Raw genomic sequence first — 27,639 nt, forward strand, 5'->3', positions numbered from 1 at the left:
GCTGTGGAGATTGACAGCTGAACACACGAGCTGCCTTCCCTTTGTAATTGTGGATTTCTGAGAAATGAAAATTGTTCTTTTATCTTTGTGTCTTTTCCTCACTTCTCTTATTAGAGCATTTAGAGGAAAGGGACATGATTCCCAGAATGACAGTGGCATACCTATGGGTGGTTTCTCTACTTCTGTGGGTGGAAGGAGGAGGCATCATAGCCCTTCTCTGAAGGGTCCCACAATTACTGAGGGATCACAGGCAGTCTTCTGTCACTACACACTGTCATCTGCTCCTGTTCACCCCATGGATCTGGGGTGGGGTTTTTCGCCTCTCAGCATGGGGTTATATTTGGAGAGCTAGCGCAGGGTGTGTACATATGTGGGGCTGCATTTCCTCATGAGGTGCTACCACAGACAAGCTGATTTGGGTGCTTTGATATGTAATTCATTGCCTATATCCTCACTTCAGCATCTGTTTCCTTTCTTCATCAGGAAAATGGGAGCCACTGCCCCAGTGTGACCTGCCTCTAAGGTACAACACAATAAAGACGACCCGTCCCACTCCCTCAGACACCTCCCAGTATGGATGGCTTGGTTGAGCAGAACAGTGTGGTAATGCACAGTAAGATAGCTGAAGCTGGGAAAAGGAATGGTTTAATTAATACAAGGAACTTAGTGACAGAGAGCCGAGATGGTCTGGTTTCTGTGTACCCGGCCCCCCAGTACCAGAGCCACCGAGCAGGGAGCCTTTCTTCACCCAGCTGCCTGGAGAATGGCAGGAATGACCCTGTCCAGCAGCTCCTGGACCCCAACATGCTGCAGCAGACGGTGGAGTCTCACTACCGGCCCAACATCATCCTCTACTCAGAGAATGTTCTGCGCTCGTGGGGCGAGAGCATTGGCTCAGAGTGCTGTGAAACCACCTTCATTGAGGACCGATCTCCTGCCAAAGACAGCCTGGAGTACCCAGACAGCAAGTTTATCGATCTCTCAGCAGATGACATTAAGATTCACACCCTCTCCTACGATGTGGAGGAAGAGGACGATTTCCAGGAGCTAGAGGTCAGATGTCATGTGGGATATGTGGGGAAGGCTGGGGCACGAGGGCATATTTGGGGTTAAGTGTTCAGTCTACAAGAGCTGGTCTGCATGGGATCACCTTCTTTGGAAGCTACTCTGCATGGCATCATCTGTGTTGCTCTCTCCTCTCGCCAGGACAGTGAGCAGTCACTTATCTTTATTTGATGGGTAAATCCTGGCTCTGTAGATATTAATGGTAAAATTCCCACTGGCCTTAATGGGCGTTAGCATTTCCCTCTTGCCTCTGAGTGGGCAGGTCAGAAACTGAAGATGACTCATTCTTAAATGCTGTGTAAGATGGGGGTCAGGAGCATCCATCACACATCCATGGAGCTTCTCTTACTCAGTAGGCCAATTCATGTCTTATTTTTTCCTGACTTGAGCCGGGTGTAAAGCAGATTGGTTTGCATACTGGATCAAAGCATAAAATTTTCTGTCTCTGAATGAACACAAACCCAGAAGTCTTTGGGTTTTATGCTGCAATGAATCCAGTGTCTCTGAAATAAAAGATTTTTCTCTGATGGAGTGGAACACTTCATTAGATCCCAAGTGTAATGTTTTCTTTTAGGTTCCTGTGCTTCATTGATTGCTCGCGGTAAAGTAAGATACATTTTGTTCTCCAAATGGTGCATACTCTGGAAATCAACATTCTGCTTTCTTAAATGAAGCAGGTTTTTTTACTTTTAAAAATATTTTTGGTTTTGGGAGAAACCAGCTGCCCAAGTGCAGCACAGATTTGTGTTTGCTAGTGCATGTGGGGTGGAGGGAGTGCATAATGCTGCTGGTCTGAAAACTTTCTCCAGCAATGGACACAAAATCCTAACCTAGCAAAGACTGTTTGGCTGTCTGGAGCAAAGGCATATAGCTTCAACTTGAGTGTCCAAAATGAGATCAAGAGATGATTTTCTTGTGTTTCTCTACTGAAGAAGTTTTCTCCACCGAGACCTACCAAATCCTGCAACTTCTATTTTCACCTCCTGTAATAACAGTGTTCTACCCTGTGATCAGCACGGGGGCAACCCAACAAGAGCCCAACTTCTCTTTTATTCACTTTTCTCTTGCTATTGATAAGGTAGGGAGAGAGAGGTGTTTTTCCCAGTGTGTGCTAGTAATGCTGTATTCAATGCCTCCACAGTGAGACAAAAAGTTTCTCTCTGAGGCATGTGAGGGTGTTAGCTCAAATCACACCCTTCTACAGCATGTCAAAATTGGCTGTGGGAAGTCTCATTTTCTTAATCAAAACAAAATCCCTAAGTGCTGCCTTTTTGCCCTAGTTTCTCTCACTCAGTAGTGATGCAAGTGACTGCAGCAGGCATGTAATTGTCTAACGCTGTTATTGACACAACTGCCCTGATGTATAGGCAGAAAAAAAATGTCCCTCTTGTCAGTCCAAATCCACCCAGATTGTCTCTAGACAGCTGTTGGATGAATGGCTTTAAAAGGCCAGGAAAACATTCAGGAAAAGAAGAAAATGTTCTATATCGAAAACATTTTGCCTGTTCTTGGTGGGGTTTTTAAGGTTCCTTTACAATGTTGGGCCCTTGATCAGGGTGTCTCTTCAAAGTGGTATGGCAGAAGCTTGATCAACTTTTCATAGAGAACGTGTTTCTAGAAAACCACCTGTAAAACCTAAGGTCTGGGTGGAGTGACTTAAACTTTCCCCCTCCCTAGATCTCCAGGGGAGAAATGATAGAATCTGGGCAAATTTTGGTATCAAGCTGGGACAGTATGTGCATCATTTTCCCTGGCTTATCCTTCTTTCTGTCCTGTTTCACTGGACCATAGACTGTTGAGAGCAAATTAAGTCCTTACATGGGAACTCTGCACCTGACACCACAACTTCACAGCCTCACTGAAACCTGCTGGGTGCTACTGTGCTAAGAAACAGAAAGGTGTATGGACAGCTATCCTTACCTATTGAGTGCTTGGAGAAGGAAGACATTCACAAAGTGCACTCCTATGCATCTTGGTCTGTTATGTGTTGGGTTTTCTTCTTAACCAAGAGAATGGAGAAAGGGAGGAGAAAATGAGGGGTAAGGTCTAGGAAAAGACCTGCATGACTAGAAACACATGCATTGCTCAAATTGTTAGAAGCCTCTGCTTCCAGGCCATTGCTGTTTTATTTGGCCAACCTTTTGCAGTGCTGTGATTTTCACACTCCTCCATGAAGCAGACCCAAATGACCAGCCTGCTGAGTAGCTGAACTTAGCACAACAGGTCTCAGTGTGGGAAGTAACTGGCAGCATCCCCAAAGATCCAGATTCTGTGGATACATCTAGGAATGCAGAAATATGGGGAGGAGAGATGAATTTGACAGCATGAAGCCAGCAAAAAAGGTGACTGCTGTGTTGTGATATTCTGCTTCCCATGTATGCTGTGTCCAGATGCATGAGGACCTCCTGGGTCTGCATGGTACTGAGGTTTGCTGAAAACATAGATTCACATGATAAGTCTCCAGGATTGTAAGAAAAGGATTTGAATATAGCAATCACTGAGTAATGAACCATGCCAGATTGTTAACTACACCAAAATTTGCCTATCTGTCCAAATGAGAAAAGCAGCACCTCAGTCACACAGCACAAGTCTATCCCACGAGAAAGGTTTTTTCCCCCCATTAATTACTGAAAAGAAGCAAATTATTTTTTTTAAACTTTCTATTAGGCCTGAAGTGGGGTAGAAAAGGAACAGAAGTTTAAAGGAGAATAGTGAGGGAGGATGATACAGCAGAGGTGCAAGGTTCTCCTTCCCCTCTGTGAGAACCTTGAAGGATTTGATTCTGCCATTGAGGATTCATGGCATGTTACTGAGGATGCTGCCTCACTGACTGTCATGACACAGTTCATGGAGGGATGGGAACTACATAGTAGAAAAGCAGATCAGGGCTCAGTTCTTGTAAGGCTTTTTTGTCATAACATACCTGCTTTGGCAGTTCTTTCTGGGAAAAAAACTCCTGAAGTATTCAATGCTTTTGCAAACATTAGCAAAGAGGTGAACTTTGTGCACAAGAGCTGTTGTCTCTTGAAAACGGGAGGCTACCACCTGCTCTCCATGTGTCAGCACAAGGCAAGTGTATTCCTAACTGAGGCATCTCAGTAAAAATCCTCCTGAGAAACAGAACAAGCCTGGGATTGTGAGTTACTTCTTTTCTGGCCTTTCCCATGCCTCTTCTGCATCGCCTGTGTTGTTGCAAAGCACCTGTCTGGGTTTTTTTCAGGACTGGGTATTTAGTTTCTTAAAAATGCTGAAACACCTAACTCACCCCTTTGTAGTCCATGGATCCATGGACCTCCTGCAAGTAGTGCAGGACTCCATGGACACATGCTGAGAACAGCTTTAATGGACCCTACAGGTAAGTGTGTTTCTGTCAGGATTTCACTTTTGAAGAAAGTTGGGCTCTTGGCAACCAGAAAGGCTGTTGTTATCCTGCAGAAAATTTCACCACAGAGAAAGTATCTGAAAAGCAATTGTTTCAACTGATAGTAATTTGGTTTTGTTTTGAAGAGCTGACCCAGATGGGCTGCTGGGGTTGCTGCTCTGTTACCCTTCAGGATGGGTCTGTCCAGCTCACCAGTGTCTCTGACAAATTTCCTAACCAGAGGCACCTTCTACCCTCTCCAAGCCTGGTGACTCTGAAGAATCAGGTAGATCTTGCAGAGGAGCAGGAGGCATCTAAACAGAGGTCGTGTGCATCATTACAACAACATGGCCAAGTTTAACTTACTCTTTTGGGGATTGGGTTTGGGTTTTTGGGGTTTTTTTGTTTGCTTCTTTTTTTTTTTTTTTTTGGGGGGGGGGGGTTTGTTTGGTTTTTTTTTTGGTTGGTTGGTTGGTTGGTTTGGGTTTTTTTTTTCCTAGCAGCGTTTCTCAGGGCCTGATATAAGGTTACTCAAACTGCCTGTGAAAATCATAGTTGTCTGGAAAAAAAAACATTTCTGAAACAGCTCTCATTAGCATATACAGCCCCATTCACTCCAGCAATCAATCACCAGGCATGAAAGCAGAAGGCTGCACACTCTGTTTAAACTTCGCTTTTTGTTGCTCATCCCTGAAATAAAATGATTCCTTGTTTAGGTATATCTGGAATGCTTATAAATATCTCATGAGTTCTTTACACCACAACTAATGGATAGATAACTTGTCATATGTTGCAGCAGTGAAATATTATGAACTGGTAGCTGAAATGTCCACCTGTCAGATTTCATGTGTAAATCCAGTGTCATCTTTTATCCAGAAACATAATTTTTCATATTACACTATTACTAGTTTTCCTCCTAACCCCTAGATAAATGGCTTATTTAGAGGAACCTGAGCTATTGATGGCAGCAAATTACATTATTCATATGTGTCGCATAAAAGAATACATCTGAGCTCTCTCTTAAAACCCTTTTTCTTTTTTTCCCAGCAATGTCTGAAACGGTGTCTGAAAAGGAAATAAATAGAATGCTCTGAGGATTGAAGGAAGAAAGGAAATGTAGTGCTTTTCAAGCTAAATGTTCTCTTTTTTTTTTTTTTTTTCCTACAAACTGCTGGATGCTGGTTTGAAACTCATCCCTTTAACGTCAGCTTAGTAGTGTAGAGACAGGACTCTTAAGCAATGTCCTGGACCATCTAAGTCCTTTTCTCAGCATTCCCAAACACTTACTACCTCTATCTCTTCTGCAATGTGAAGAGAAGGCCCCGGAGGGGATTTATTCCATGCAGCCCCATGACATGTGCAATTTCTCTCCATGTGGCCAGCTTCTATAGGCTTAGACGTCCTGCATGGTGCTTAAAAAATCTGAGCTCCTGTGTCCTGAGCCTCCTCTGGGAGGGGGTAACCAGAAATCACATTTGGATGACCCCCAGGGAGCTGAGCATGAGAGGCTTACCCTTCCAGAGAGCTCTGCAGCTTGGGTGAAGAGTCAGCCTACTGCAGACATGTGAGGCGGTTGCGTGGATGACATCCGAGGCAGGTCTTGAATGCTCTGAGTACTTTTGTGGTCATTTTCCTTTAGGATCTTGCACCTCATTTTCACTAATGAATACCATGGTCATCACAGCTTTCTTATGAGGTGGGAAAATGGTATTTTCTCCATTCTGCACCTTGGGGAGCTGAAGAAAATGGTGCAATAAATGTCTTGTCTCACTTAAGGATGAGTTGAGGATCTGGGAATGTCATTTTGGTCTCCTTTGTCATGTGGCACATCCTCAGAGGAACACAGGAACATGGGAAAGATTAAAGCATTTGGGCTCTTATTTCTGGAAACACCTAGATCCATCCAGGTTTGTGGACCGTGTTAATTTCTTCTGTGTACTCAGTTGGCATGCCAGAGGAGAACTCTGGAAGGGCTGCACAAAGCTCACTGGCAAAATGGTGGCAGAGGTATTTCAATGTAAATAAGTGGAAACTAATACATTTATATGTATATAAAAATCTAATCCATGTGAACTCAATGCTGAGCTCCATCTCAGGAAAGAGACAGTGGAGAAATCATTGTCAGTGGTCTGTGAAGTCCCTCACAACAGTGTACAGGGCAAGCCAATAAGTCAAGAAAATGTTGGGTATCTTGAAGAACAGTTTTGAGAACAAGACAGAGTGCTGGCAGCATTTTTTTTTCTGTATTGAAGTTCAGCAGACCACTTTCTTAAATAGCGTGGGCAATTGTGGTCCACATTTCTGAAGGGCATAGTAGAGATGGAAAAGAGCAAAGAAAATTATTAAGGTAAAGTACAAGGAGAAGTGAAAAAGGTTGGGACTCTTAGTTTTGTAGAGAGGGCCAAGGGCTCTATCAGCCAGTTGCACAAGATCATGAAGGGGAAGGATGAGGTGGATGCAGTTTGCCAAACCTCAGTATTAGGTTTAGTATAGGTTTTATAGTAGTAGGTATTAGTATAATGCTTTTTAGTATTAAAAGCAGGGGACACTTGAGGGAGCTAGTAAGAGATTGGCATGAAGCTGGTAACAGAAAATTGTTCTTCACAAACAGAGTAGTCAACTGTTGGTGACTTGCTGCCACAACAGGTTATGATGGATTGGCAAGTTATAAAGGAATTGGATAGATTCATGAATGAGGTAACCATAAGTAACAATAAACAGGAATTGTCAAAGCTTTTCTTTCTCATATAGCTTACACAACAGTAGTGGGTGCTGGGGGAACACAAGAGGTGGACTGCAGAATGTCCAGTTGTATGTCACATCCTGCTGCTGCTGTCAAAGACAAAGCATGGGGCTTAGTGGTCCACTGATCTGACCGCCCCCCAAGACATGCTTTATGTCCCTGGACTCCTTTAGAGGCACATTATTAGCAACAGGTTACAAGAGTGATTACACTTTATTTGTATTTGATTTATTTTTCTTCCTTAATGGAGAATCCACTGGAGTCTGGAGATACTGAGCCCTGCCAAGGGATATTAACCTTTATTAGGTGAAGGGAGCATGGCTGGGAAGTCACCTTCATCAGTCTCCCAGTGTCCTGCTATGAATCTTGTTAATCACAACCAGTGCCCAGAGCTATTCCTCGTCTAATCATCTCTTCCCTGACCTGTCAGACTGACAGTACACAGTGAGGTCCCTGGGCTCCAGACTGTAAGTGGAATGAGCTTTGGATAAGCTGCATGCTGTCATTTGCAGAAGCTGAGGATGAGGCACACTTCTTTGAGGAATGGACTGCAAAGGAAGCTGTGTCAGCTCTAAAGCAAGAAGAGGACAAACATAAAGGGTCACCCTACTCGCTTGCAGTGTATACTGCTACTCTTCCTGCTGACATGACCCAGGGAAGAGGAGTGTCCCTTATCTTCCTCAACAAGCAGTGTTGAGACCCTCTGCTCTGCAGGGACCATCAGCTCTTCTTCTGGCTGGAGCCTCAGTGTCTGCAGGCTGGGCAGGTCCTCTTGCTGAGTGGGAGCCCTATCACTCACACAGAGATTAGGGGTATTTACTTTATGACTGTGATTAATGCTCTCTGCCAGGGAAAGAGTGTGATTTAGGAGGCTATGGGAACTGTGTTTGTTTATTCAGATGCTGTATGGATCTTGTGTATTGCTGCCTGCAGTTATCTCCTTCCAGTGGCAATGCATGGAATGCAAATTACTGGTACAGGCAGACTGACTGTATGGGGCATGATTAAAATCCAGGGGGACAGGAGGAAAAATAGACAGCTGCATTCACATTTTTTTGCTCCTGATACATTTTAGGTTTGCAAGGTTATATATGAAAAGCTTTCCAAGCAAGGAGAGACCTCTGTAAACCCATTTTAGAAGTCTGGCTGCATGACTGGCAAGGCAAGTTAGACTGGAAGTTGGGGAAACAAGACAAGCTTGGACCAGGCCAGTGGATTATGGACCATTTAAATATCTTTAAAATTGAAGGGGAGCAACTGCAAAACTCAGAATGGTAGAAAGAAGTAGGCAAACAAATAAATAAATACCTGCTTAAATAAATTACCTGCTGTAGGTGACACTGTTTTGGCAGGGGATTTTGGGCTGGATGATCATTTGAGGTCCCTTACAACCCCTGATTTTTTCTGATTCTATGAAATAATGCATCACTAGGACAAAGAATGTATGATGGCAAAAAATTTTTAGATACATCACCTCTTAAGTAAGCATCAGCCAGATGCTGCTCAGTGACAAGTATCTGTGTGGAGGTAGAGCAGTGGTAAACTGCAACTATCAGTGGGAGAGCTACCATCCAGGATGCTGCCTTCACCATCTGCTGCATTTAGGTGAACTCATACTGCTTGCAGAAGAGCAAAGGGATGCAGAGTGCTGATCAGAGTAGGGCATCAGGTTTAACTACATTACTGAAACAGGAATCGTGTGGAGGGAAACAGAACACATATTATCTTATAGCTGCATCACGTGTTGGTCTTTGTCTAAAACAGACCACCCAACCATCTGTATTTGAAACAGATCCCACAGGGCCATACGAGAAATTAGTTTTGTATGCAGTGTGTGCATGTTGCTTAATTGGTTGCTTTGAAGGAAAAAAAAAAGAGTTAATAGCAAACTGGCTGTTTCCTGAATATCCATCAAAGGTTGCTAGCAGCTGTGGTTCACAGCAGACGTTGTTTTCTGACTTCTCCAGTGTGCCTTGTGTTTCAGGACTGTGAGGGACCATGCGACTATCAAGTCCAGCCACCCGTATGCTGCAGGCAGCCCACTGCAGGCTGTGTGTAGACCCTCTGTTCAGGTTGTGGTAAAGCACAGCTTTTAGGGATAGCTAGCCTCAGTTTTAAGAAAGCGCTTGGTGTAATAGAAAATCCATTATGCCTGCAGAAGAGTGTTCATCACCATCTCTGTGAAAAATCTGCACCTTGTGTCTGCTCTTCATCTATTCTGCTTTTGGCAGAATCTATTTCTTTGGCTTTTCTGCCAAATGAAAGAGCTCTCTGTGATCAGAAATTATCTACTCATGCAGGCACTTGCAGACTGTGATGAAATTGCATCTTAAATTTATCTTACAAGTGTAGTTGGCTTCTCTGCTTTCTTCCTGTGTAAATGACTTTCTGCAGCATGATGCCTTTGCCCGCCTTCTGATTCATTATTTCTCCAGCGTAGTTGGGAAATGGTGGTACCAGAACTGGACCCAGTAAGTACGCGTCTGTAGCACAGTACCTTTCCTTTCTTCTTCATGGTCCACATTTGTTCTTCCTGTTCCTCCTCACAGAGGTGGTATATTTTCAGCTTGCTCTTGACTGAGAACTCTGTTCTAGTGGTTTTCTCAAGGTATCTGCCTCATGAAACACAACAGTCCAAAGTGTACACCCATCATTCAGCTCTGTGTACAGATGTGTCTAAGTTATTTGGTACCCCTTCTTAAATATCCTCTGCTCTCTCCCCTCCCTGCTGCACTGATGTGATGGGGAAGCATTACTATCAACTGAAACAGCTAGTTGAACTTCACATACTAAGATTCGTCCATGTTTCAGCATCACCCTGTCAGTCCCCACAGTGGCCACATTTGTGGTTATGTTCAAGGCTGACTTCTTGCACCAGTCATTTGGGAAGCGTCAGAGGCAGCCCCTTGAATACAGAGGTCAGGATTTCCTGACAAATTGTCCAGCACTTCAATTCCAGCTGCTGTAAAATCCCACACATTGTGTGTCTGAGAAGTAGACATATTTCTGCAGAATTCCAGTTTGTGTCCTTCCCATACCACTTCTTCCTACTGCATTTTCAGGCTGCAGAGATGTGCACAACTGAAAAACAAATGTAAATAAGAAAAGAGCCAGAGAGCTTGTGTAAGGACATCCGAATTGAGTCAGCAGGTGAAAGCCTTCCCTCTGGTGGTGTCACCTAGCCCTTTGGGGAAACAGGCCATTGTCTTCATGTCCTTTTCCCATATTACCAGGGAAAAAGAGGAGGGGAAGGGAAAGATACATTGTAATCAGGAAATCTCCACTGTGTGCCAGCAGTTTCAGAAATGGGTCATTTCTGCTACAGGGCCATTTGCACAGGTATCTATTCTCACAGCAGCACTTCTCATGGGCTGTGGAGAGCACAGGTCACTTGGCAAGGGGAAGGACTGTGGCTCTTGCTGAGATTACATCTTTTACATTAAAGCACAAAGATGTGTCTCCAACACAGAGCCTGACTTGCAGTGGAAAAATGCTGCCTTCTTTAAATATTCTCGGTGCGCTGTGGTTAGATGTGGTTGTGCAGTTTCAGTGGAAACCACTGGAACCAGATGTCATGTCTGAAAAGGACTAAATCCCTCAACATTATGAAGAGATTGTCAGTTTCTGCTGCTGCTGCTCCATGACAGCCTGTCATCCTCCTGTATCTTGTCCCTTAGGTGGTGCACCTGCATCAGGATGTATTTTGCCTTGTTTCATCCTAGGATTTTTCTAGCATCATGAAGAAAGTGGGTGTGCCACCTGACTGACAAGATAGAAGAGCTCTTCTCAAGAGAAAAATCTGATTCTGTCTTTACCATATCAGCTAAAGGCTGGAGTAACCGAGAGTTGTTAGGAGAGTAACTATTAGGGAACTTTGCTCTGCTGATGAACAGGATATTTTAATCTTTTAATTCTCTTTGCCATATTTTTTGTTGTTTTTTGTGGGTTTTGTGGTAGTTTGTTTGTTTGTTTGATGGTTGTACCAGTTCTCTTTTTCTTGCTTATTATTTTGCTGGAGAGTTCAGTGGTGGTACACTTGTAGAAAAAAAACCAACTGATAGTTTGATCAGATTGTTAAACCCATCTAGCTTAATATTAAGTAAAGAAAAGCACCTAAACCTTGAAAATGAATTAATTATGCTATTCCCAAGCTTCTGCAAGAGTTAGAAGCTTTCAGTCAGATTAGTGAAGTTATGACAAAATTGTGAAGAGTTCCATGTAAATCTATAAAGAAGCTGTTAAGCATGAAAGGAGCCGTGATGTGGAGAAGAATATTAGTGATCATGAAGGATTAGTCTGCTAACCCAAAGTGACTGTAATTGGTGAAGCTTCTCAACTCCCCTAAAGCCCAGGTCCTCCAGTGTCAGGGTGCAGCTCTCCTAGAACCTGGAACAAGTGAAGGCAGACAGCTAACCAAATTGTCAGAAGATTCCCCACATCAGAAAGGTTTTTGGCTAGGGAAGATCTCTTGGTAAGCTCAGGACTGGCTATTATGTTGTAGGAGAGAGAACATCAGGGAGGAAGGTTAGCTTGGAGAAATGAATGTTTAGCTGGAAGAGGCAAGAGGTACCTTTTGTTTTTGTATTTCTTCCTGGGATTTATAACATTTTTTTCTCTTTTTTCTTTTTTCTTTTTTTTCTTTTTTCTTTTTTTTTTTTCTTTTTTTCCTTCTGGTTCACATGTGGACTACATGGCTGGGGCTTTCTGATCAGAATTGCTCTTGGTGATTGATAGTCAGGACATCAACGGCATTCACAGTGTAGCTCTACTATTGAATTAATATGATCCTATAGTGGCTTAATCTTCTCCAACAAGGGTTTTTATGTTAGCATAACTAAAAAAACTTTCACAATTATCCTCTTGCAATCTACCAGCCACCATTCTGGTCACCATGGAAGCGCTCTGAAATGGCGTTATGCCGCTACCCTGAGAATGGTTGTTCCCTTTGGAAAGCAGTGTAACTGATCATTTTCTGGTTCAGTACTTGATCAAAACTATCTAGAGAATCTTTGCCCCATTTCATCTTCAGCTGCAAGAAAAGGCAATTTGAAATATGATACAGGTGCTTTTCACAGGTACAGTGCCAGCACATTACTCAACCAAGAACTGGGAAATCAAAAGTATTTTCATATAGTACCTGTCATAAACTTTAGGGAAGAACACTGCTTCAAGAGACCATTTCAGCAATACTGTGTATTTCCTCCATCCTCCTCCCCTCTTTTACTTCTGAAAGGAAAGATTGTTGGTATTAAAAATTACTTACATGGTCTGTTCTGAAAATTAAAGCAAAATGGAAGTCACCAAGCTCAAACACCAGTATCAGCATAAATGAGATTCATAGAGTAATAGACTGGTTTGGGTTGGAAGGGACCTTAAAGATCATCTAGTTCCAACCCCCCTGCATGGGCAAGGACATCTTCCACTAGACTAGCTAGCTCAAAGCCCAGTCCAGCCTGGCCTTTGATACTTCCAGTGATTAGGCATCCGAAGCTTCCCTGGGCAACCTGTGCCAGTGTCTCATCGTCCTCACACTAAAGAATTTATTCCTAATATCTAAAGTAAATCTACCTTTTTTTTTTTTCAGTTTAAAGCCATCAAGGCATCCTATCACTACATGCCCTTTTTTGTGTGTAGGGTTTTTTGGTTTTGTTTTATGTTATGTTTTTTATTATTATTTTAATTTTTAAAAAATATCTAATGAGTTTGTGTCAAATGGAGCTTTGTCATTTCTGCTGAGGCATCAAGACTCCTGACACAGGCTGGGGTGCTCTACATGATGGAGATGGCATGCACAATATCAGTGCATGGGACCTGTTTGGTGCCCCTTCCTGTCCCTTCCAAGTCCCTGTGGTGTGTGGAAGGTGTTTGGCAGCACTGTATCAAAGCACTCTCTCCATGCTAGCAAGTGTTGGGTCATGTCACCTGATGGGTTCCTCAAATGAGTCCATTTGGGAGGAATCCCTTTGCAAATATCATGAGGCTGCCATGACCAGGGAGTCATGGTGTCTTCTCAGTCACAAGCAGTATGTTTAGAAACTACCTTCTTGCACATAGCTTCAGTTTCCTTTCTTGATGACTTTGCAGCATGTTCAGGAGTTTCTCATGTAGAGCTCACCTGTAAAGCAGTGTAATTTTAGAAGTTGTTTTGGCCCAAAGGCAAAAAACTCCTGAACAGGCTGCTAAGTTTCTGAGGGACACAAAATCCATGCTCAGAAAGGGAAGTTTCTAAACGTGACACAGATGTCTTTGAGTGAGATTTTGCACAATATTTTCCCTACAATCAACAAGGAACATGCAACCATGAAAGATTTTTTTGAGAAGATTTTTGGATACCTTTTCTCAGCCTAGAGCTGCTCCCAGAGTTAACAAGCTTTGCAAGACACTTCTTGCACTAAAGATTTAACTCCAAAGCCTGGAATCACCACAGGCTCAGTGCCTGTTAATATATGTTGATTCCCTTCAGGCGAGGAGAAAGTCACCAGAGAGCAGGGTCTTTTCCACTCCTGCTCTGCTGAAGAATTTTTTTTTACTTGCTCAGCAGCAGGGCTGTCAGGTTCCCTGTGGACCAGTCCTAGTAATTATCATGAAAGAAACTTTTGCTAGGTCAGGGTTGCTGCAGCTTGACCGTGGGGCATCTATGAACCACGCCTGGTCAGGTTCTTCTGTGTACACACTGTAAATCTGGCAGCATCCCATCACTGCTGGAGCAACTTGGGCTTTTCTTCTCTTTCAGCTTTTGCTACTTTGCTCCTTATGCTTAGGTTTGCACCATATTTGCACCATGATCACACCTTGTCCCCAGTGGGTAATGTCTGTCTGACATTCTCTTGGACACCTGAGCAGTGGCCTTCCAGAAGACTATTTGAGCTGGGAAATGCAGAGCATCTTCTTCTGCATTAGATATGTGACAATATCTTTCTGAAGTCCAACTCACCCCAGCTCACCCCAGTTTGTCTAGGAAGAGCGTCTCTTTTGTTCATTCATGGAAAATGAAAATGTAAAATGGGCCTTTTTAAGCTCCTTATGGACCTTGTAATTTCTCATTTCTTGCTTACAACTTCATGCAGTATTGATGGAGGCTGTGACACAGTTGGTAAGTGGAGATTCCCCTGTTGTTCATGTGGACAACACCTGTTGGCCGGTGCTGGGTGTGCAGTAGGAGACAGAAAGAGAGTTGACCTTGTGATGCTGGGTGGGGTGGCTTCCCAAAGTGTTGGTGCTAGCAGAGCAGCTGCACTACCAACCTGCGACTTGCAGCAATAGCCCTGCCTCTGAGCTATGCTCCTACTTCTCTCCTGTTTGATTTTGGTGCAGACATAAGGGTTTGGGTCTCTCAACTCATAAAACAGGGAGTTAGTGTCCTGGTGACCCTTTCAGCAGGACAGGGAGGGAGATGTGTTGCAGCCAGCAATCACAATCCTGAAGTCCTTCTAAAGGATGCCACCGGCTGGTGTGGGTACTGCAGGAAGGCAGGCTGACTCCTGTGGTCCTGTCACTGTGGGGACAAAGCAGAGCAGAATGGGTATACAGGCCCTGATGAATAGGATACAAGTGCCCCCAGAGCTGGCCCCGCTTAGAGACCCCTGCATGCTAGAGACTCTGGGGTGAGTCACCAGAAGCCTTGTATCACAGAATCATAGAATCATTTTCATTGGAAAAGACCTATAAGATCATTAAGTCCAACCAGGAGTGCTGGGAGGACTAACTTGATATTCAGGAATTGCCCTGGTGTGACTAGAGGGAATTTTACATGGCCCAGGGCAAAGGAGAAATAATTATATCATTAACCAGCACCTCTGCATTTCTCTCTTCCTTGCTATTTCAGAGTGATTATTCAAGTGACACTGAAAGTGAAGATAATTTCCTGATGATGCCACCAAGAGATCACCTTGGCCTCACTGTGTTCTCCATGCTCTGCTGCTTCTGGCCATTAGGAATTGCTGCCTTTTACCTGTCTCATGAGGTATGTTAAAACATATCCTGCTAATTCAGAGTTTTGCCTCCACGGAGTAGATATCACCTCACACCTGAAAGGAAAGTTCATCAAAACCCAAATTTGGGCAAGACATTCTCTGGGGTGGTGGGCAGTGGTTAACAGGATAGTGCATCCCCCACTTTGATATGTCTCTGTGATAGTGGTTGTTGTCTTGTGAGATACTTCTCTGAGGGAGGAGTCTACAAAATATTTTAGGTTGTAGTCAACAGTGTATGTCAGGCCGTACAGAGTCCAGCTAGGCATTTTCCGTTGATGTGACTTCTGAGTGGAAAACACCCTTGATATCTCAAACACTTGGATTTTCCATTGGGAAAAGGGATCTGTTGATTCCCAAGCTGATAATTTGGAAAAGTAAATTGGGTAATGTCCTTCCAGGAGGAGGAAAATTATTTCTGTTCTGCAGAATTAGCTTTTCAGGAACAATTTACTTCTCCCCTAAAAAATTGCTCAGCCTGTTTTTCTTATCCAATTTTAATAGTGAAATAATTTTTACCAGAGAAGTGACAGTGTTTTGGTTTGTTTCATTCATGAGAGAGGCTTACTGGTTTCCAGCCAGTGCCTGACAGTCACCTTGTGCCCCATCATTTGTTTCAACAAGTATGTCTTCACAAGTGCCTGCAGAGTAATTACTGAGTTTCCCAGGATGGTAGATAATGTAACGTCACAGAAAAGGAGTCACACTGGAACTCTTATTAGTGACTGCAAGGAAACTTTCATTTATATTTACTGATGGTAGCAATGCCTGTTGCAAATGATTCAACAGCACCAAAATCATTCACCTTCTCACCTGCCTTTCTAGTGTGCCTTCTGTGAACGTTTACCAACACTGGGGATTTTTCAGGACTGAGCCAACACTTCAGATCTGAAGACTCCTAGTCTTCAGTAACAAAGGAAGAGAGGGCCTGTCATTGAACTTTGAAGGCTCTGAGACAAGTCAAGCTTATCCAGTAGAAAATAACAAGTTTCCTTATTTGAGTGCTATTGATTTCCAAAGTTTGGGTTAAGGGAATTGCCTGATGATGATGGCTGTAAAAAGTAAAGCAATCAGCTGAGATCTTCACACTTTTGTATCCTGCTATTTGGTCCTTCAAGCAGAGCTATTTGACTGCAATTTCAGTGGCCCCATCTCTTCACACATGGACTAGGGAGGATTTTTCACCAGTGCTGCGACCAAGGAGGGTTTGAGAGGTTGTCACCATTAGCACTGTGTTTGCTCTGTGCTGGCGAAAACAGTGCATTCATTAATTTCCTGTGGTAGCATTCCCTCAGGAGACCTAGAGGTTGGTAGCTAGTTTAATCTAAGCAATGAAAACACAGCACAGTCCAATAAATGCAAAACAAACTATATAGTTAAGTACTAAAAAGCAGTAAGGCTAAGAAGCTAAATGTGATGAAAGTCAGTGTATGAAAGGCATCCAAAATACCTGTGAACTGATCCCAGGAGCCAGCATGGATCCATGAGATCCTACTTCCTCAGCTGGAGCATAAGGGAAGATGGAAAAGGTAACATGAAAGCAGAAAAAAGATAATTGTGATGAAGGATTTAGGTCCTGGAAAATGGAAACTTACATGTTGGTTTGGTTTAGCATAATACTGGGCAAATGCTTAATGTGGCTGCCTATAACTAGGAGCTGACAATAAGAAAGGTCAGGCAAGTACTTTGCTATTATTCAGTTGACAAGTGGTAAATTAATTAATCTTTTTAAATTAAACCCTTGGATTCACCAAGGCAAGCTGTCACTAAATCCACACAGGAGAAAGGACTGTGTTTCAGAGAAGTTTGACTTCTGCTTTTTGGTTTTGTGTTTGAAGCAGAAATTTTTTCTTACCTCCTCACTAAAAATGATACTACTATTACTACTACTAATAAAATGCCACTCCAGCATACTCTTTTCCTCCTGTCTCTTAGTTCTCCCCAACAGTTGAATCAAATCAGAACTGCTTTTCCCAAGTCTTTTGCAGAGAGTTGGTCAAGTCTGTGCTCATCCCAGTCTAGCATGGGCACATGAGTCTGTCGGCTTTCTGGGCACCTTCTCTGCCTACCTTTTACTCCAGCACATTCCTCATGGCCCTGAGAAACCACCAGCTTTCACTGAAAATGGCAACTCTGCAAAACCCCACACCCAAAAATTTGGCATTTTCCAGTGGAAAAACTAAGCTCAAATTAAGGCCAAAACCTTCTATCATTGAGAATTCGCTAAAAGAGTTGGTATAAATCACCAAAATCCTGCACCTAGCTATGCTAATTAAGACAGTGGTATTGACTCATGCTTTGGAGCATAAACCATTCAAAATGATGTTTTATATGTGAAGCAGTAAAACATTATGTCCTATAAGCATGTGATTTTTATTTATCTAGGTCTTTTAACTTCAACTCCTGAATAGCATTTGAGATCTCCTATTAATACTAAAGGGTAGTCTAACATTCTCTATCCTTTATCAAAAGTCAGAACTATAACTAAAAATCAAAAGTTGACACTTGCGTTCACCCCTTTTTTTTTAGTTGCTTGAGCTCTTGAAAATTTCAGTTTTTCAAAAGTCTCCTGTATGGTCCTTTCTAAAAAGGCCCTGCCTGAAAAAAATTATGTCTAGGAACTTCAAAGGTTGCAGATGGATTCTTTGTGACAGAATTTAGCATTTGTGATTAATTTTTTAAAAAAAAAACTTTTAAAAACCTTTAAAAACCCTCTAGGTGCAATGCATTTACAGATTAAGGCCTGATTTGCAGAAGATATATTTGCAGTGCAGCTCAGTCCAAAAGCACAAGTGCTTTCTGTTTAATCCTGCAGTGCCTGTCAGTATAGTTACACTGCATACGTCTGTGAAAGTGAATTATACAAGTGAAAGAATTATACAAGGATGGACGTTGCAAAATTTCAGAGGTGATGTTTACAAATAGATAAGTTTTTCCTGGGCTCCATAAAAGCAATGTGCTTTTTGTAAGGGCTATTTCTGCTCTATGTGGAGCTTACTGTTTTCTCTAAGGCTCTTGCCAATTTGTTGCTGCTGTTTGATTTCTTGGAGTGCGTCTGTATGGAATGATGCAGCTGTGCAGGTGGAAACAAAGATGTGCATGAGGTTTAGCTGAGCCAGAAGGGAGGAGTGGCAGGTTCAGAAATGCACTCTATGAAAGGAAGAACAATTCCATTCCATTGGCATATCTGATTTTCATGAGTAGGGTTTTGCCTGTTGATCTCCCTATTCCAAGCAAAGCTGGCTACTTTTTGACTACAAACAGAGCGTATGAGTTTTTATGCTTGCAATTTTTTTGATCATCTGCTTTGCTAACAGCTTATAAGTGAGTCTAAAGGGCTTAGACAGAGGGTGTTTTAATGCTTTTGCAGAGGAAAATCTAAGTGTTATATGCCTTTCACCATAAAACGTTCCTCCACAAACAGTGACTGATCAAGAAACACTCACTATGTTTTATTGTTTTGTAAATCTCCTCCCTTTTGAGTACTTTAGCTTTCTTTTTTTTTTCTAGAAATTCTGGCTTTGTAGATTTCTAGGCAAGTCTGAAGCTTCATAAGTCAGAAAAAAAGTTTAAAAATATATCTTTTGTCTTGTCAAATTTACCATTATATCTACAAGGTGATTTATCAGGGCATGTCAGTATGTCTGCTTGGTGGAGGCTGATAATCCTGAAGGGTCCTTTCAGTCTGAATCCACTTTTTCCTTCTGCATTTATTTTTAGGAAAGAGAGAAATACCTTGGCACAAATTTCTTTCCTTTCTTTTAAAAGAAATTAATTATCAGAGACCTAAGTCTGGTGTGAATGAGCTCCACTTTGTACCTTCTCTCTTGTGCAACATGGGTGGTCATGTGGAGTCCTTCACCTCCTAGTAAGTGCCCACCAAAGGTTCTGAAAGATGCCAACCAGACCAGAGCAGAATCAAGGATATAAACAACACTTCTATCCATCTTCCATGTAACATCCTTGGATTTCTGTCAGGCTGGAATAGACATATACCTGAAAAATCCCACTGGATGCTTCTTGGTATCTTTAGGTGTTCAAATAGCTTCCAAAACTTCTTTCCTCCCTGGCAGCACATGAAACCTGCTAGGCAGCAGTCTGCAATCCAAGCGCAATGAGAGCAATTGCTTCCCGTCTGCTTCGCTTACTCTGTGCCATAATTACCTCCCTTGCACAGTGATTGAGGCGTGCACAGCTCTGTAATTATTTCCCCAGCCCATGGATTGCTTGAGTAGGCACAGCTCCAAATACCATCGCTTGGATTGTCTTTAAAGAGAAGTCAGGACTGTGCGCTGCATGAAAGGACTTTCTCCAGTTATCATGAAGACATAAGGCATACATGAACAGGCAAAGGAGTACCTTGTCATTCTTCACTGAACTCTTTTATTACTTGCTATCCAGTTTTCAGAGGTAGAGGCTTTCAAGAAACTGTATGTTGACATGTTTCAGTGGTCACTGCGGAGAAGAGAGAGATCATAGCATCATAGAAAGTTAGGGGTTGGAAGGGACCTTGAAAGATCACCTAGTTCAACCCCTGCCAGAGCAGGGTCCCCTATAGCAGGTCACACAGGAAGGCATCCATGTGGGTTTTGAATGTTCTACAGGGAAGGAGACTCCACAGCCTCCCTGGGCATCCTGCTCCAGTGCTCTGTCACCCTCACAGTGAAAAAATTCTTCCTAATATTTATATGGAACCGCCTATGCTCCAGTTTGTAGCTTTTGCCCTTTTCCTATTCTTAGTCACCCCTGAGAAAAGCTTGAATCTGTCCTCCAGGCATTCGCCCCTAACATATTTATAAACATTAATGAGGTCACCCCTCATTCTCCTCTCCTCCAAACTGAAGAGACCCAGCTCCCTCAACCTTTCCTCAGAAGGCAGATGTTCCACTCCCTTCATCATCTTGGTCACTCTACGCTGGACTCACTTAAGCAGTTCCCTGTCTTTATGGAACTGAGGGGCCCAGATGTGGCTTCACCAGGGCAGAGTAGAGGGGGAGGAGAACCTGTCTTGACCTATTAACCAATGCACCCCAGGATGCCATTGGCCTTCTTGGCCACAAGGGCACATTCTTGGCTCATGGTCATCTTTCCATCCACCAGCACTCCCAGGTCCCTTTCCCCTGTGCTGCTCTCCAACAGCTCAGTCCCCAACCTATACTGGTACTTGGGGTTGTTCTTTCCCAGATGTAAGATTTTACACTTGCCCTTGTTGTAATTCATTAAATTTCTCCCTGCCCAACTCTCCAGTCTGTCCAGGTCCCTCTGAATGGCAGCACAGCCTTCTGGGGTGTCAGACACTCCACCCAGTTTTGTGTCATCAGCAAACTTGCTAATAGTACACTCTACTTCCTCATCCAGGTCATCAATAAATATATTGAATAGTAGATAATGTTAGAGAATTACTGAATAGAGATAATGTTCATGTCCCCACAGGGAGGGACAAGAGAGTATAAACTTAACCTTTATCAGAGACCAGAGATTAGGTACTCAGCACACATGAAAGTATTTCACATTCTTAGCTTTTCTGCATAAGATTTTGATGTCTAGCCACCACTGAATAGGGCAGGGACATAACAGCCAGGCGTTACCTGTTGCTTATTCATTAGAAACATAGCTCATAGTCCCAGTCTGAACTGGGAAAACCATGAGACAGGACAACCTGCAACCTGCAACATACTGGATGTAATTCTGACCAGCCAATCTGTCTGTTGATGCTGGTAAGATCTTTCTGTGCTTTACCAGCCCACCCTGTTGTTTTGTTTTGGGGTTTTTTTTGTCTTCATGCACCACTTTTCTGCATCAGAAAACAGAATATAATAAACTATAAAGAAGCTGACATCCACAGCCATGAGTGTATGTTTGTACTAGTGGTGCAGTCTTACCTCTGAGATGAAAAGGCACAGGCAAAACCTAGAACCCAGTATATTTTTCTTTAGCTGTCATATGTGCAGTGACAGGCCAAGCTGGATACTTGCAGGATGTGCTGGTCAGCACTGCTAAAGCAGACAGCAGGCTTTTGCATTTTCAAGAGAGGTTTTTGGTTTTTCAGCCATGCATCATTTCTTGGACTAAGTAGCACTTGTACAAAAGATCTGATTGTCAAAAGAAGAGGAGCTTTAGCCTCTCTAAATATAATATGAAAAGTACCTTTTTTGGTGTGTTGAAGCAGGATACCTAATCACACAATCCCTGAGTCGAAGCTGGGCTCTTGCTTTGGGTCACACAGCTTGGCTGTAGGGTAGTGGGTGTGTTCTGGTGTTGCTCAGCCCCGTCTTTGCTGTCAGTTACACAAAGCTTTGATACATCTGTGCTGATCACTCAAAAAGCAAATCTCTACATTCTTCATCTGGCTCTGTGTGTGCTTGTGAGTGCAGGCACATGCAGGCATCCTTCTGATGAAATTCTTTAGTCTTTGAGCTGTAGAAGTTTATGAATAAAAACTCTGGACAACCAAACCCTCTTGTGTCAGGAAATGGGTCAAAAAGCCCTCAAAATTAGTTCCTCCTCACATGGAGCTGCTAAGGACTTTTGTGGTAGAAATCTTCCCAGCAGAATTATTTGCCAGTGTCTTCCTCATGTTGCCAAAGGCCAACAGTGTGGCTACTGTTTCAATGTGAGAGCCCTGTCCCTGTCCCTGGGATGTTCAACCTGCTGACCACACTGCATCCCAGTTGCCAGGTAGATGGCAGACACCATGATGTATGGCTTCCTCTGAGCCTATTTCAATCTTACTAGCTGATGAATATAGATGCTGTTTATTTAATGCTTATTATTTCTTGACATGCCAAGTCATTAGTTGATTTTTCACCGTGCTGTTGGAGGTCACACCCTCTCCGCTCACTTCTCTGTGGAAGATTTGATTTGCCAACTGTCCTTCCAAGGGGGGGACCAAGCCAGAGACTCACATTGACATGCAGGTCCCCCAGATGGTGCTGGACCAGTCCCTGCTTACATGACTTCACCCCTAGGTGCCTATAGGTCTCAGACCCTTCTCTCACAGGGCTTAGCTTCTTACCTGGATGAGCTGTATTCTCTGGGACTTCACTCTAAGCAAGAGCGAAGTTCTTCCAGCCACATTTATAACACAGAAATAGCTATGGAGGCCTGGCATGTTAGACATCTGAGGTTTGGCAGAGTTTGAAACCTCTGAAAAAAAGGTTTATATGTGAGGAAATGTGGGGTGAGCATTGCTTGCAAACTACTCATACAGCTATGCTTGCAAACTGTCTCTGTGAGTATGAGTGCATATGCCTGCACTCCTGTTAAAACACAGTACTTGCAAGGATAAGCACTCCAAGATCATCAAGTGACACCATAATTTTAGCTACCACAAGACAGCTGTCTTTAAATTGCATATGGCTCTTCAGACATACATAGCTTGTGCTTTGATTTGCATCTATACTCAAGCCTAGGGCTGAGGAGCATGGCCTATGCTAATCACCTTTAGCTGATGGCTCTCACCCCTTGGCTAGCTTGTCGGATCGGGGGGTTGGGGCAGGGGCTGCCTGTATGTGTCGCAGGCATTCTGCCCTTGGCAGGTCTGTTGACATGATGGATACTAACTGGGAGGTGGGTCTGCCCCTGGGGAAGGGAGCAATGCTGTGCACATTGGTTTCCCTGGCTGGGCAGCACAAGTTGATCCACAAGCAGCGGATACAAGCCCAGGAAAGTGACAACCATGCATGTTTATAAAACACGGAGATAGTGTCAGTTAGAGGATAGTACTTCAAAAGAGATAAACCAGACCAAGAGAGGCAAAGATGCTGCTTCTCTATGACCTCAGGCCCAAGCAGCAGGAAGGCTGAAGATGCAGTCCCAGCAGCATGCGCATGCAGAGCACAGGATACACCTCACATGGTTGGCCACACAGATCACAGGAAAAAACTCAGAGCACTCAACAAATGCAGACATTAGCATCAGCCTCACCCTGCTCCTCTGTGAGCAGGATGGAGGTCCACTAGTAAGAATATATCTACACCTATATCCATGTATCTGTATATCTATAGAACAACTTTGTGGGGGTCTGGAGGTCTCCTTTGACACCAAGTGCCTCTCTGCAGGCTCTTAGTGAACGGAAAGTGCTCAGAGAATGATGCCCCAGGTCATCAGAGCCCATGGGGCTTGCAGAGCATGTGCATGGCCAGGGCACAGACAAGACTGTATTCACAAGGTCTGGAGTACAGAATGTCACTGCTGTTCACACTCCTCCCCTTGCTGCCATCAGGCAGATGGCACATTTGCCAGGCAGAGGATAGTAGCGAATACTGAACAGCACAGCCTGTTCCAGCATAAAATAACATGGCTGCTGTTCTCAGCTGTGATACAGAGAGGAACTACCTGCTGAGATAGCCAGGAACATATGTCACTATGTGAGAGTGCTGGGTATCTTGTTCTTCGAAGAGCAGCTCTGAAATTGATGTCCCTGGCCCATGATTAGGGACATTTGGGTCACATCCATTGTGGCTTTGCAAAGAATCTTATCACATGCATCAGTACCTTCCAGGTCTGCAACTTCTGTGCCTTTCAGAGGAGAGAGAAAGCATAGTTCTCAACAGAGTGGAAGAGGGTGTCTCATGACCTTTTGATTTCCCAGGATAGCTTGTTCTGAAGTGGGGTTTACTATCACCATCTCTAAATCTTGGCTTTCCAGGCAGGAGCTGTCTGCCAGACAGCTGTGTGCATATGGGTAGACTTTGCTCATATTGACTTTTCCTGTTGGGGTAGACATCTCCTGAAAAGAAATTGTGCAGAGAAGAAAATTGTCATTTAGAAGCTGTTGTGTGTCAGCAGCTGCTGATTTCAGTGTACTGTGGGTGAGATCTTGCACCACGGAACTTTATAAGTGTCTCATATAACTTGCTTTTCATTTATTTTTGTCCTTTAGGTCTTGTGGTCACATCTCCCTAGTCATAAACTACAGCTACAAAAAAGATAAGATTGATGAATGGCCTGATTGGTTTTGCCCTTAAGCTAATTTTAAATTGGAAAGATAGCTCGCAAATAACATTCCCTGGAGATTTTAGTTCATTATGCAGGTGTTTAATTACAAGGAGGTTTTGAGACAGAAGGGATACCAACTCAAAATGTTTGAGGAGATGAGGGGTCTCTTTTATTAGCAAGAACATCCTGCAGAATGGCACATTTTGTACATGAATTGTTCTGTGTCAGATATTTATGCTTCACACATTATGCTGAGCCAGCCAGAGCCCCTGTCAATATAGTCATGCTTCAGGGTTATAAAACATTATTCCCTCCAGGCATCCTTTTTTTTTCACATGCTTATGAGACCATGAGAATTGTTTCAGAGCAGAATAATGCATTGTCAACAGGTTACTTGCACACCTGCCACTAGTGTCTTTGTGTATATGTAGTATTCACAAAATAATTCAGAGGCCTGTCTGGTATAGGCACCTAAAGAGTAGAGTAATAAATCTTCAACAGCAATTGATGACAGGGTTCAGGGCCCTGTCATTTAGGCAGTTCTCACTGAGTTTAAACAACATTTTAGTCTCAGGCAGTGTTTCTTTGGTGGTTTTTTAGCCTAGACAACAAGGTTGTAATTTGTTAGCGGGGACATAGAAGGTCTTTTTTTACTAATCTCCATATGTCCCGGTTAATAATTGATTTTTCACATCTGCAAAGGTAAAGTCTTGAGGACACATTATATTCCAGGAGAGGACAAAAAGGAATCTAGGGGTGCAAACAGGGCATATGATTTTATACCTCCCTAGTACATCACCATGCTCAAAGAGGCATGAGAAAAGTATAGACCCATTGCAGATCTAAGGGTGGAACATGGCCTCTCCATTCTGGCCATCCTAGTGTCTGCTTCTGTTGTCAGAAAAGCCAAAGGTCTTTGGATGCTGCTTCAGAAGCCTGTTGATATGATGAAGCTTCTCACATCCTAGATGGTCACTCATGCCCCTAGAATTCTCCCATGGCAAGGAGAACCGAGCCTGTGTCTAGAGTAGTTCTTTGGGTGCTGTTTATATAGTAGACATTTCTTTTGTCTCAGCACTGTGTCAGCACCCTTTTCCTAAACAAAAACAAATGAAAAAAGGCACACACGTCTGAAATTTTATATATGCAGCAGTAAAGGAATGGATGTTTTCAGTAGCAAAGAATAAGGTCAACATTTTATCTGTCTGCAGAATGCTTAGGTATTTTATTTTCCTTGTTCTCAGAGATCAACATCACATACTGAAGACCTGGGGCTATATTCTAGTCTTGAATATACAGCTAAGTAGATGTTCTGGTGAGAGCTACTGAATTACTGCTTTGTTTGAATGCACAGCAAAGTGAATTGATCATTTCTGATTACAATTTACCTATCTCTTTCAAATGGGCTGCAGAAAAACACTTGTAGAACAAGTGCAGACTTGATTCTGGCAATCTAGACACCCACAAATGCCTGCCAGACAATTGTAACTCTTCATTGGATTGATGGACTTCTCAGCAGCAGAAAAGAAATAGTTTTTAAATATTTAGTTTGGGATGAACTATAAGAAAACCAGGTGAGAAAGAAGGGACTGGGACCCATCTGCAGCTGTGCAGTTTATATCTAAAACTGTTCACTGAATTTTCATCAGTGATGACTATGCTCTTCAGCCTAAAATAAATATTGGATTATCCATTGTATCAAACAAACAAGGCAGAACCTGGGAAAGGAAGGCAGGTGTTGTACAGGCAGAGACAGGAAAGGAGAAGACTTTCCATTTTCGGCTGTTGTGCCTTTGCAGCCTGAACCTCCCTTGTGGTTATTCACTGAGGTTTTCCTCCAGGGAAAATGGTTGCTGTGGCTGTCCCAACAGTGAGCCTACAGGCTTGCCCACTGGGTGCAAGGGTTTCTTCAAGTGAAAACTAAAGCTGATAAAAAAGTCATATCATGGGACCCTGAAAAGCAGCTTAGTAAAAGACAGATTCCAATTGCTAGTGGCAGCGTCCAGGGGGACCTCTGTGAAGTTAAGATCTGTGTCAGCCAGGAAGCTTGAAAGCCAACAAGACCAACAGAAAATAAACCTGTCCTACTAAAGTAGATGTAGGGACTGCACTTTGTTCCCATGAGTCTGGACAAAATATTGAGCCCAGCAACAAGCGTTTCCCCGAGGCAGCCACCAGAAATCTGGGCTGCTGCAGGCACACAGATACATACATACTCACCTCCTGGCCCTGGCCTAAATCTGTAACAGTCTTTATCTCATACCATACTCTCTGTGGTACCCTTTTCCAGCCCTTGATTCTTTTGTGCCTAAAATGGTGGAAATCTTTAAGTTAAAAAATGAGTTAATTATCTAATATTATTGTGTTGTTCCCAAACACTGTTTCCTAATAAACAATAGCATTTGCTGGATGCTTTGTCTCCAGCTGTATGCACAGATGTAGGCAGAGCATTAAAATGCACCTATCAAGGCATGTGATCTTAATGTGCTGTTGTACAATAAAACTAATGTAGTATTTATGTGCTTGGGAGGGGAAAACACCACAGTGTGAAAATATTTATTTTCCCTTCCCCTATGCCAGTTTAGTATTAAAATACACGCATTATGGAGCATAATGAGCAATGAGCTGTGAATGACATTTCCATATCTTGGCATTTCTTGCAGTATTTCCATGAAGTGTGAAAGTCATGGTTGGCTGAGTGAATGCAAGCCCATGCATGTTTATAGACACAGCTTCCTATAAGAGGGCAAGGGAAGCCAGACTTAAAAGAGAGGTCATAGCAGGAATGATGGAATTGACAGTCCCTGTTGAACCATATTCCTAATCCTGACTTGCTTCAAGTGAATATTTTTCCATCATGAAGTCCAGGATAAAGGATGGAGCTCAAACCAGCTGTTACACAGAATTCCCAGGCCCTGGTCCCAAAGTCGGCCAATAGATGTTAAGTGTCCATCCCAGCATCATGATGTGTATCACCATGAGGAACCTCTCCTTACAGCTACTGTCTCTAGCTGGAAGTGTAGAAATGTGATGATGGGAGCAGGAAAGAACAAATCCCTTCTTCCCAGGTCCTCTTAAGGAGGCACTTCTGAATTTGGACTTTTTATGGCTCAGTCATCTGTAGGGGGGTATCTGTGGATGGAACCATGTCCTCTCTTCACAGTGGGGACCAAAAGTTGGTGGAAAATGCCCTGCCCATGGTTCAGAGACTAGTAGCTGCCGCTGGCACTTCCCTACTTTATGGCAAGGATATGCTACAAAAGCTGAAGGTGGCTCTTTGGCTGGTAATGGCAGACAGAGTAACTTGCAAAGCCTCCCGTGTGTGATTACCCAGGAAATGCAATTCAGTGTCCAGAGACGTGTGCCTTTGAACTATTTTAAATAGTAATTGTCCCAGACTGGGATTTCTGGATTTCATTCAATACACCCCACTTGGTAATTGTGCTGAATGTGTCCTAATTTGTTGACCTTGTCACACAGATGGCGTTGTTCTAAGCAGGTTTCTACAAACTGCAACAAATTAAGCAATTAATTAGGAGCTTGCACTTACACAGAAGCTA

General features: G+C 43.1%; 1 protein-coding gene across 3 annotated transcripts in view; it reads left to right on the forward strand.

Annotated features, from left to right (window-relative positions):
* SYNDIG1 (synapse differentiation inducing 1) overlaps positions 1–27,639 on the forward strand; it is a 76,400-nt gene that overhangs the window by 12,092 nt on the left and 36,669 nt on the right. For all 3 annotated transcript variants that reach the window (XR_011725114.1, XM_071739951.1, XM_071739950.1), the window contains exons 2-3: positions 484–1,053; positions 14,995–15,132. Coding sequence is in view for 2 of the 3 variants with exons in the window: in XM_071739951.1 (XP_071596052.1) it covers positions 574–1,053; positions 14,995–15,132 (618 nt within the window). In the remaining variant the exon portion in view is untranslated. The remainder of the gene's footprint in view (positions 1–483; positions 1,054–14,994; positions 15,133–27,639) is intronic.

This window comes from Heliangelus exortis, chromosome 3 (assembly GCF_036169615.1).
Source record: "Heliangelus exortis chromosome 3, bHelExo1.hap1, whole genome shotgun sequence".
Lineage (NCBI taxonomy): Eukaryota > Metazoa > Chordata > Aves > Apodiformes > Trochilidae > Heliangelus > Heliangelus exortis.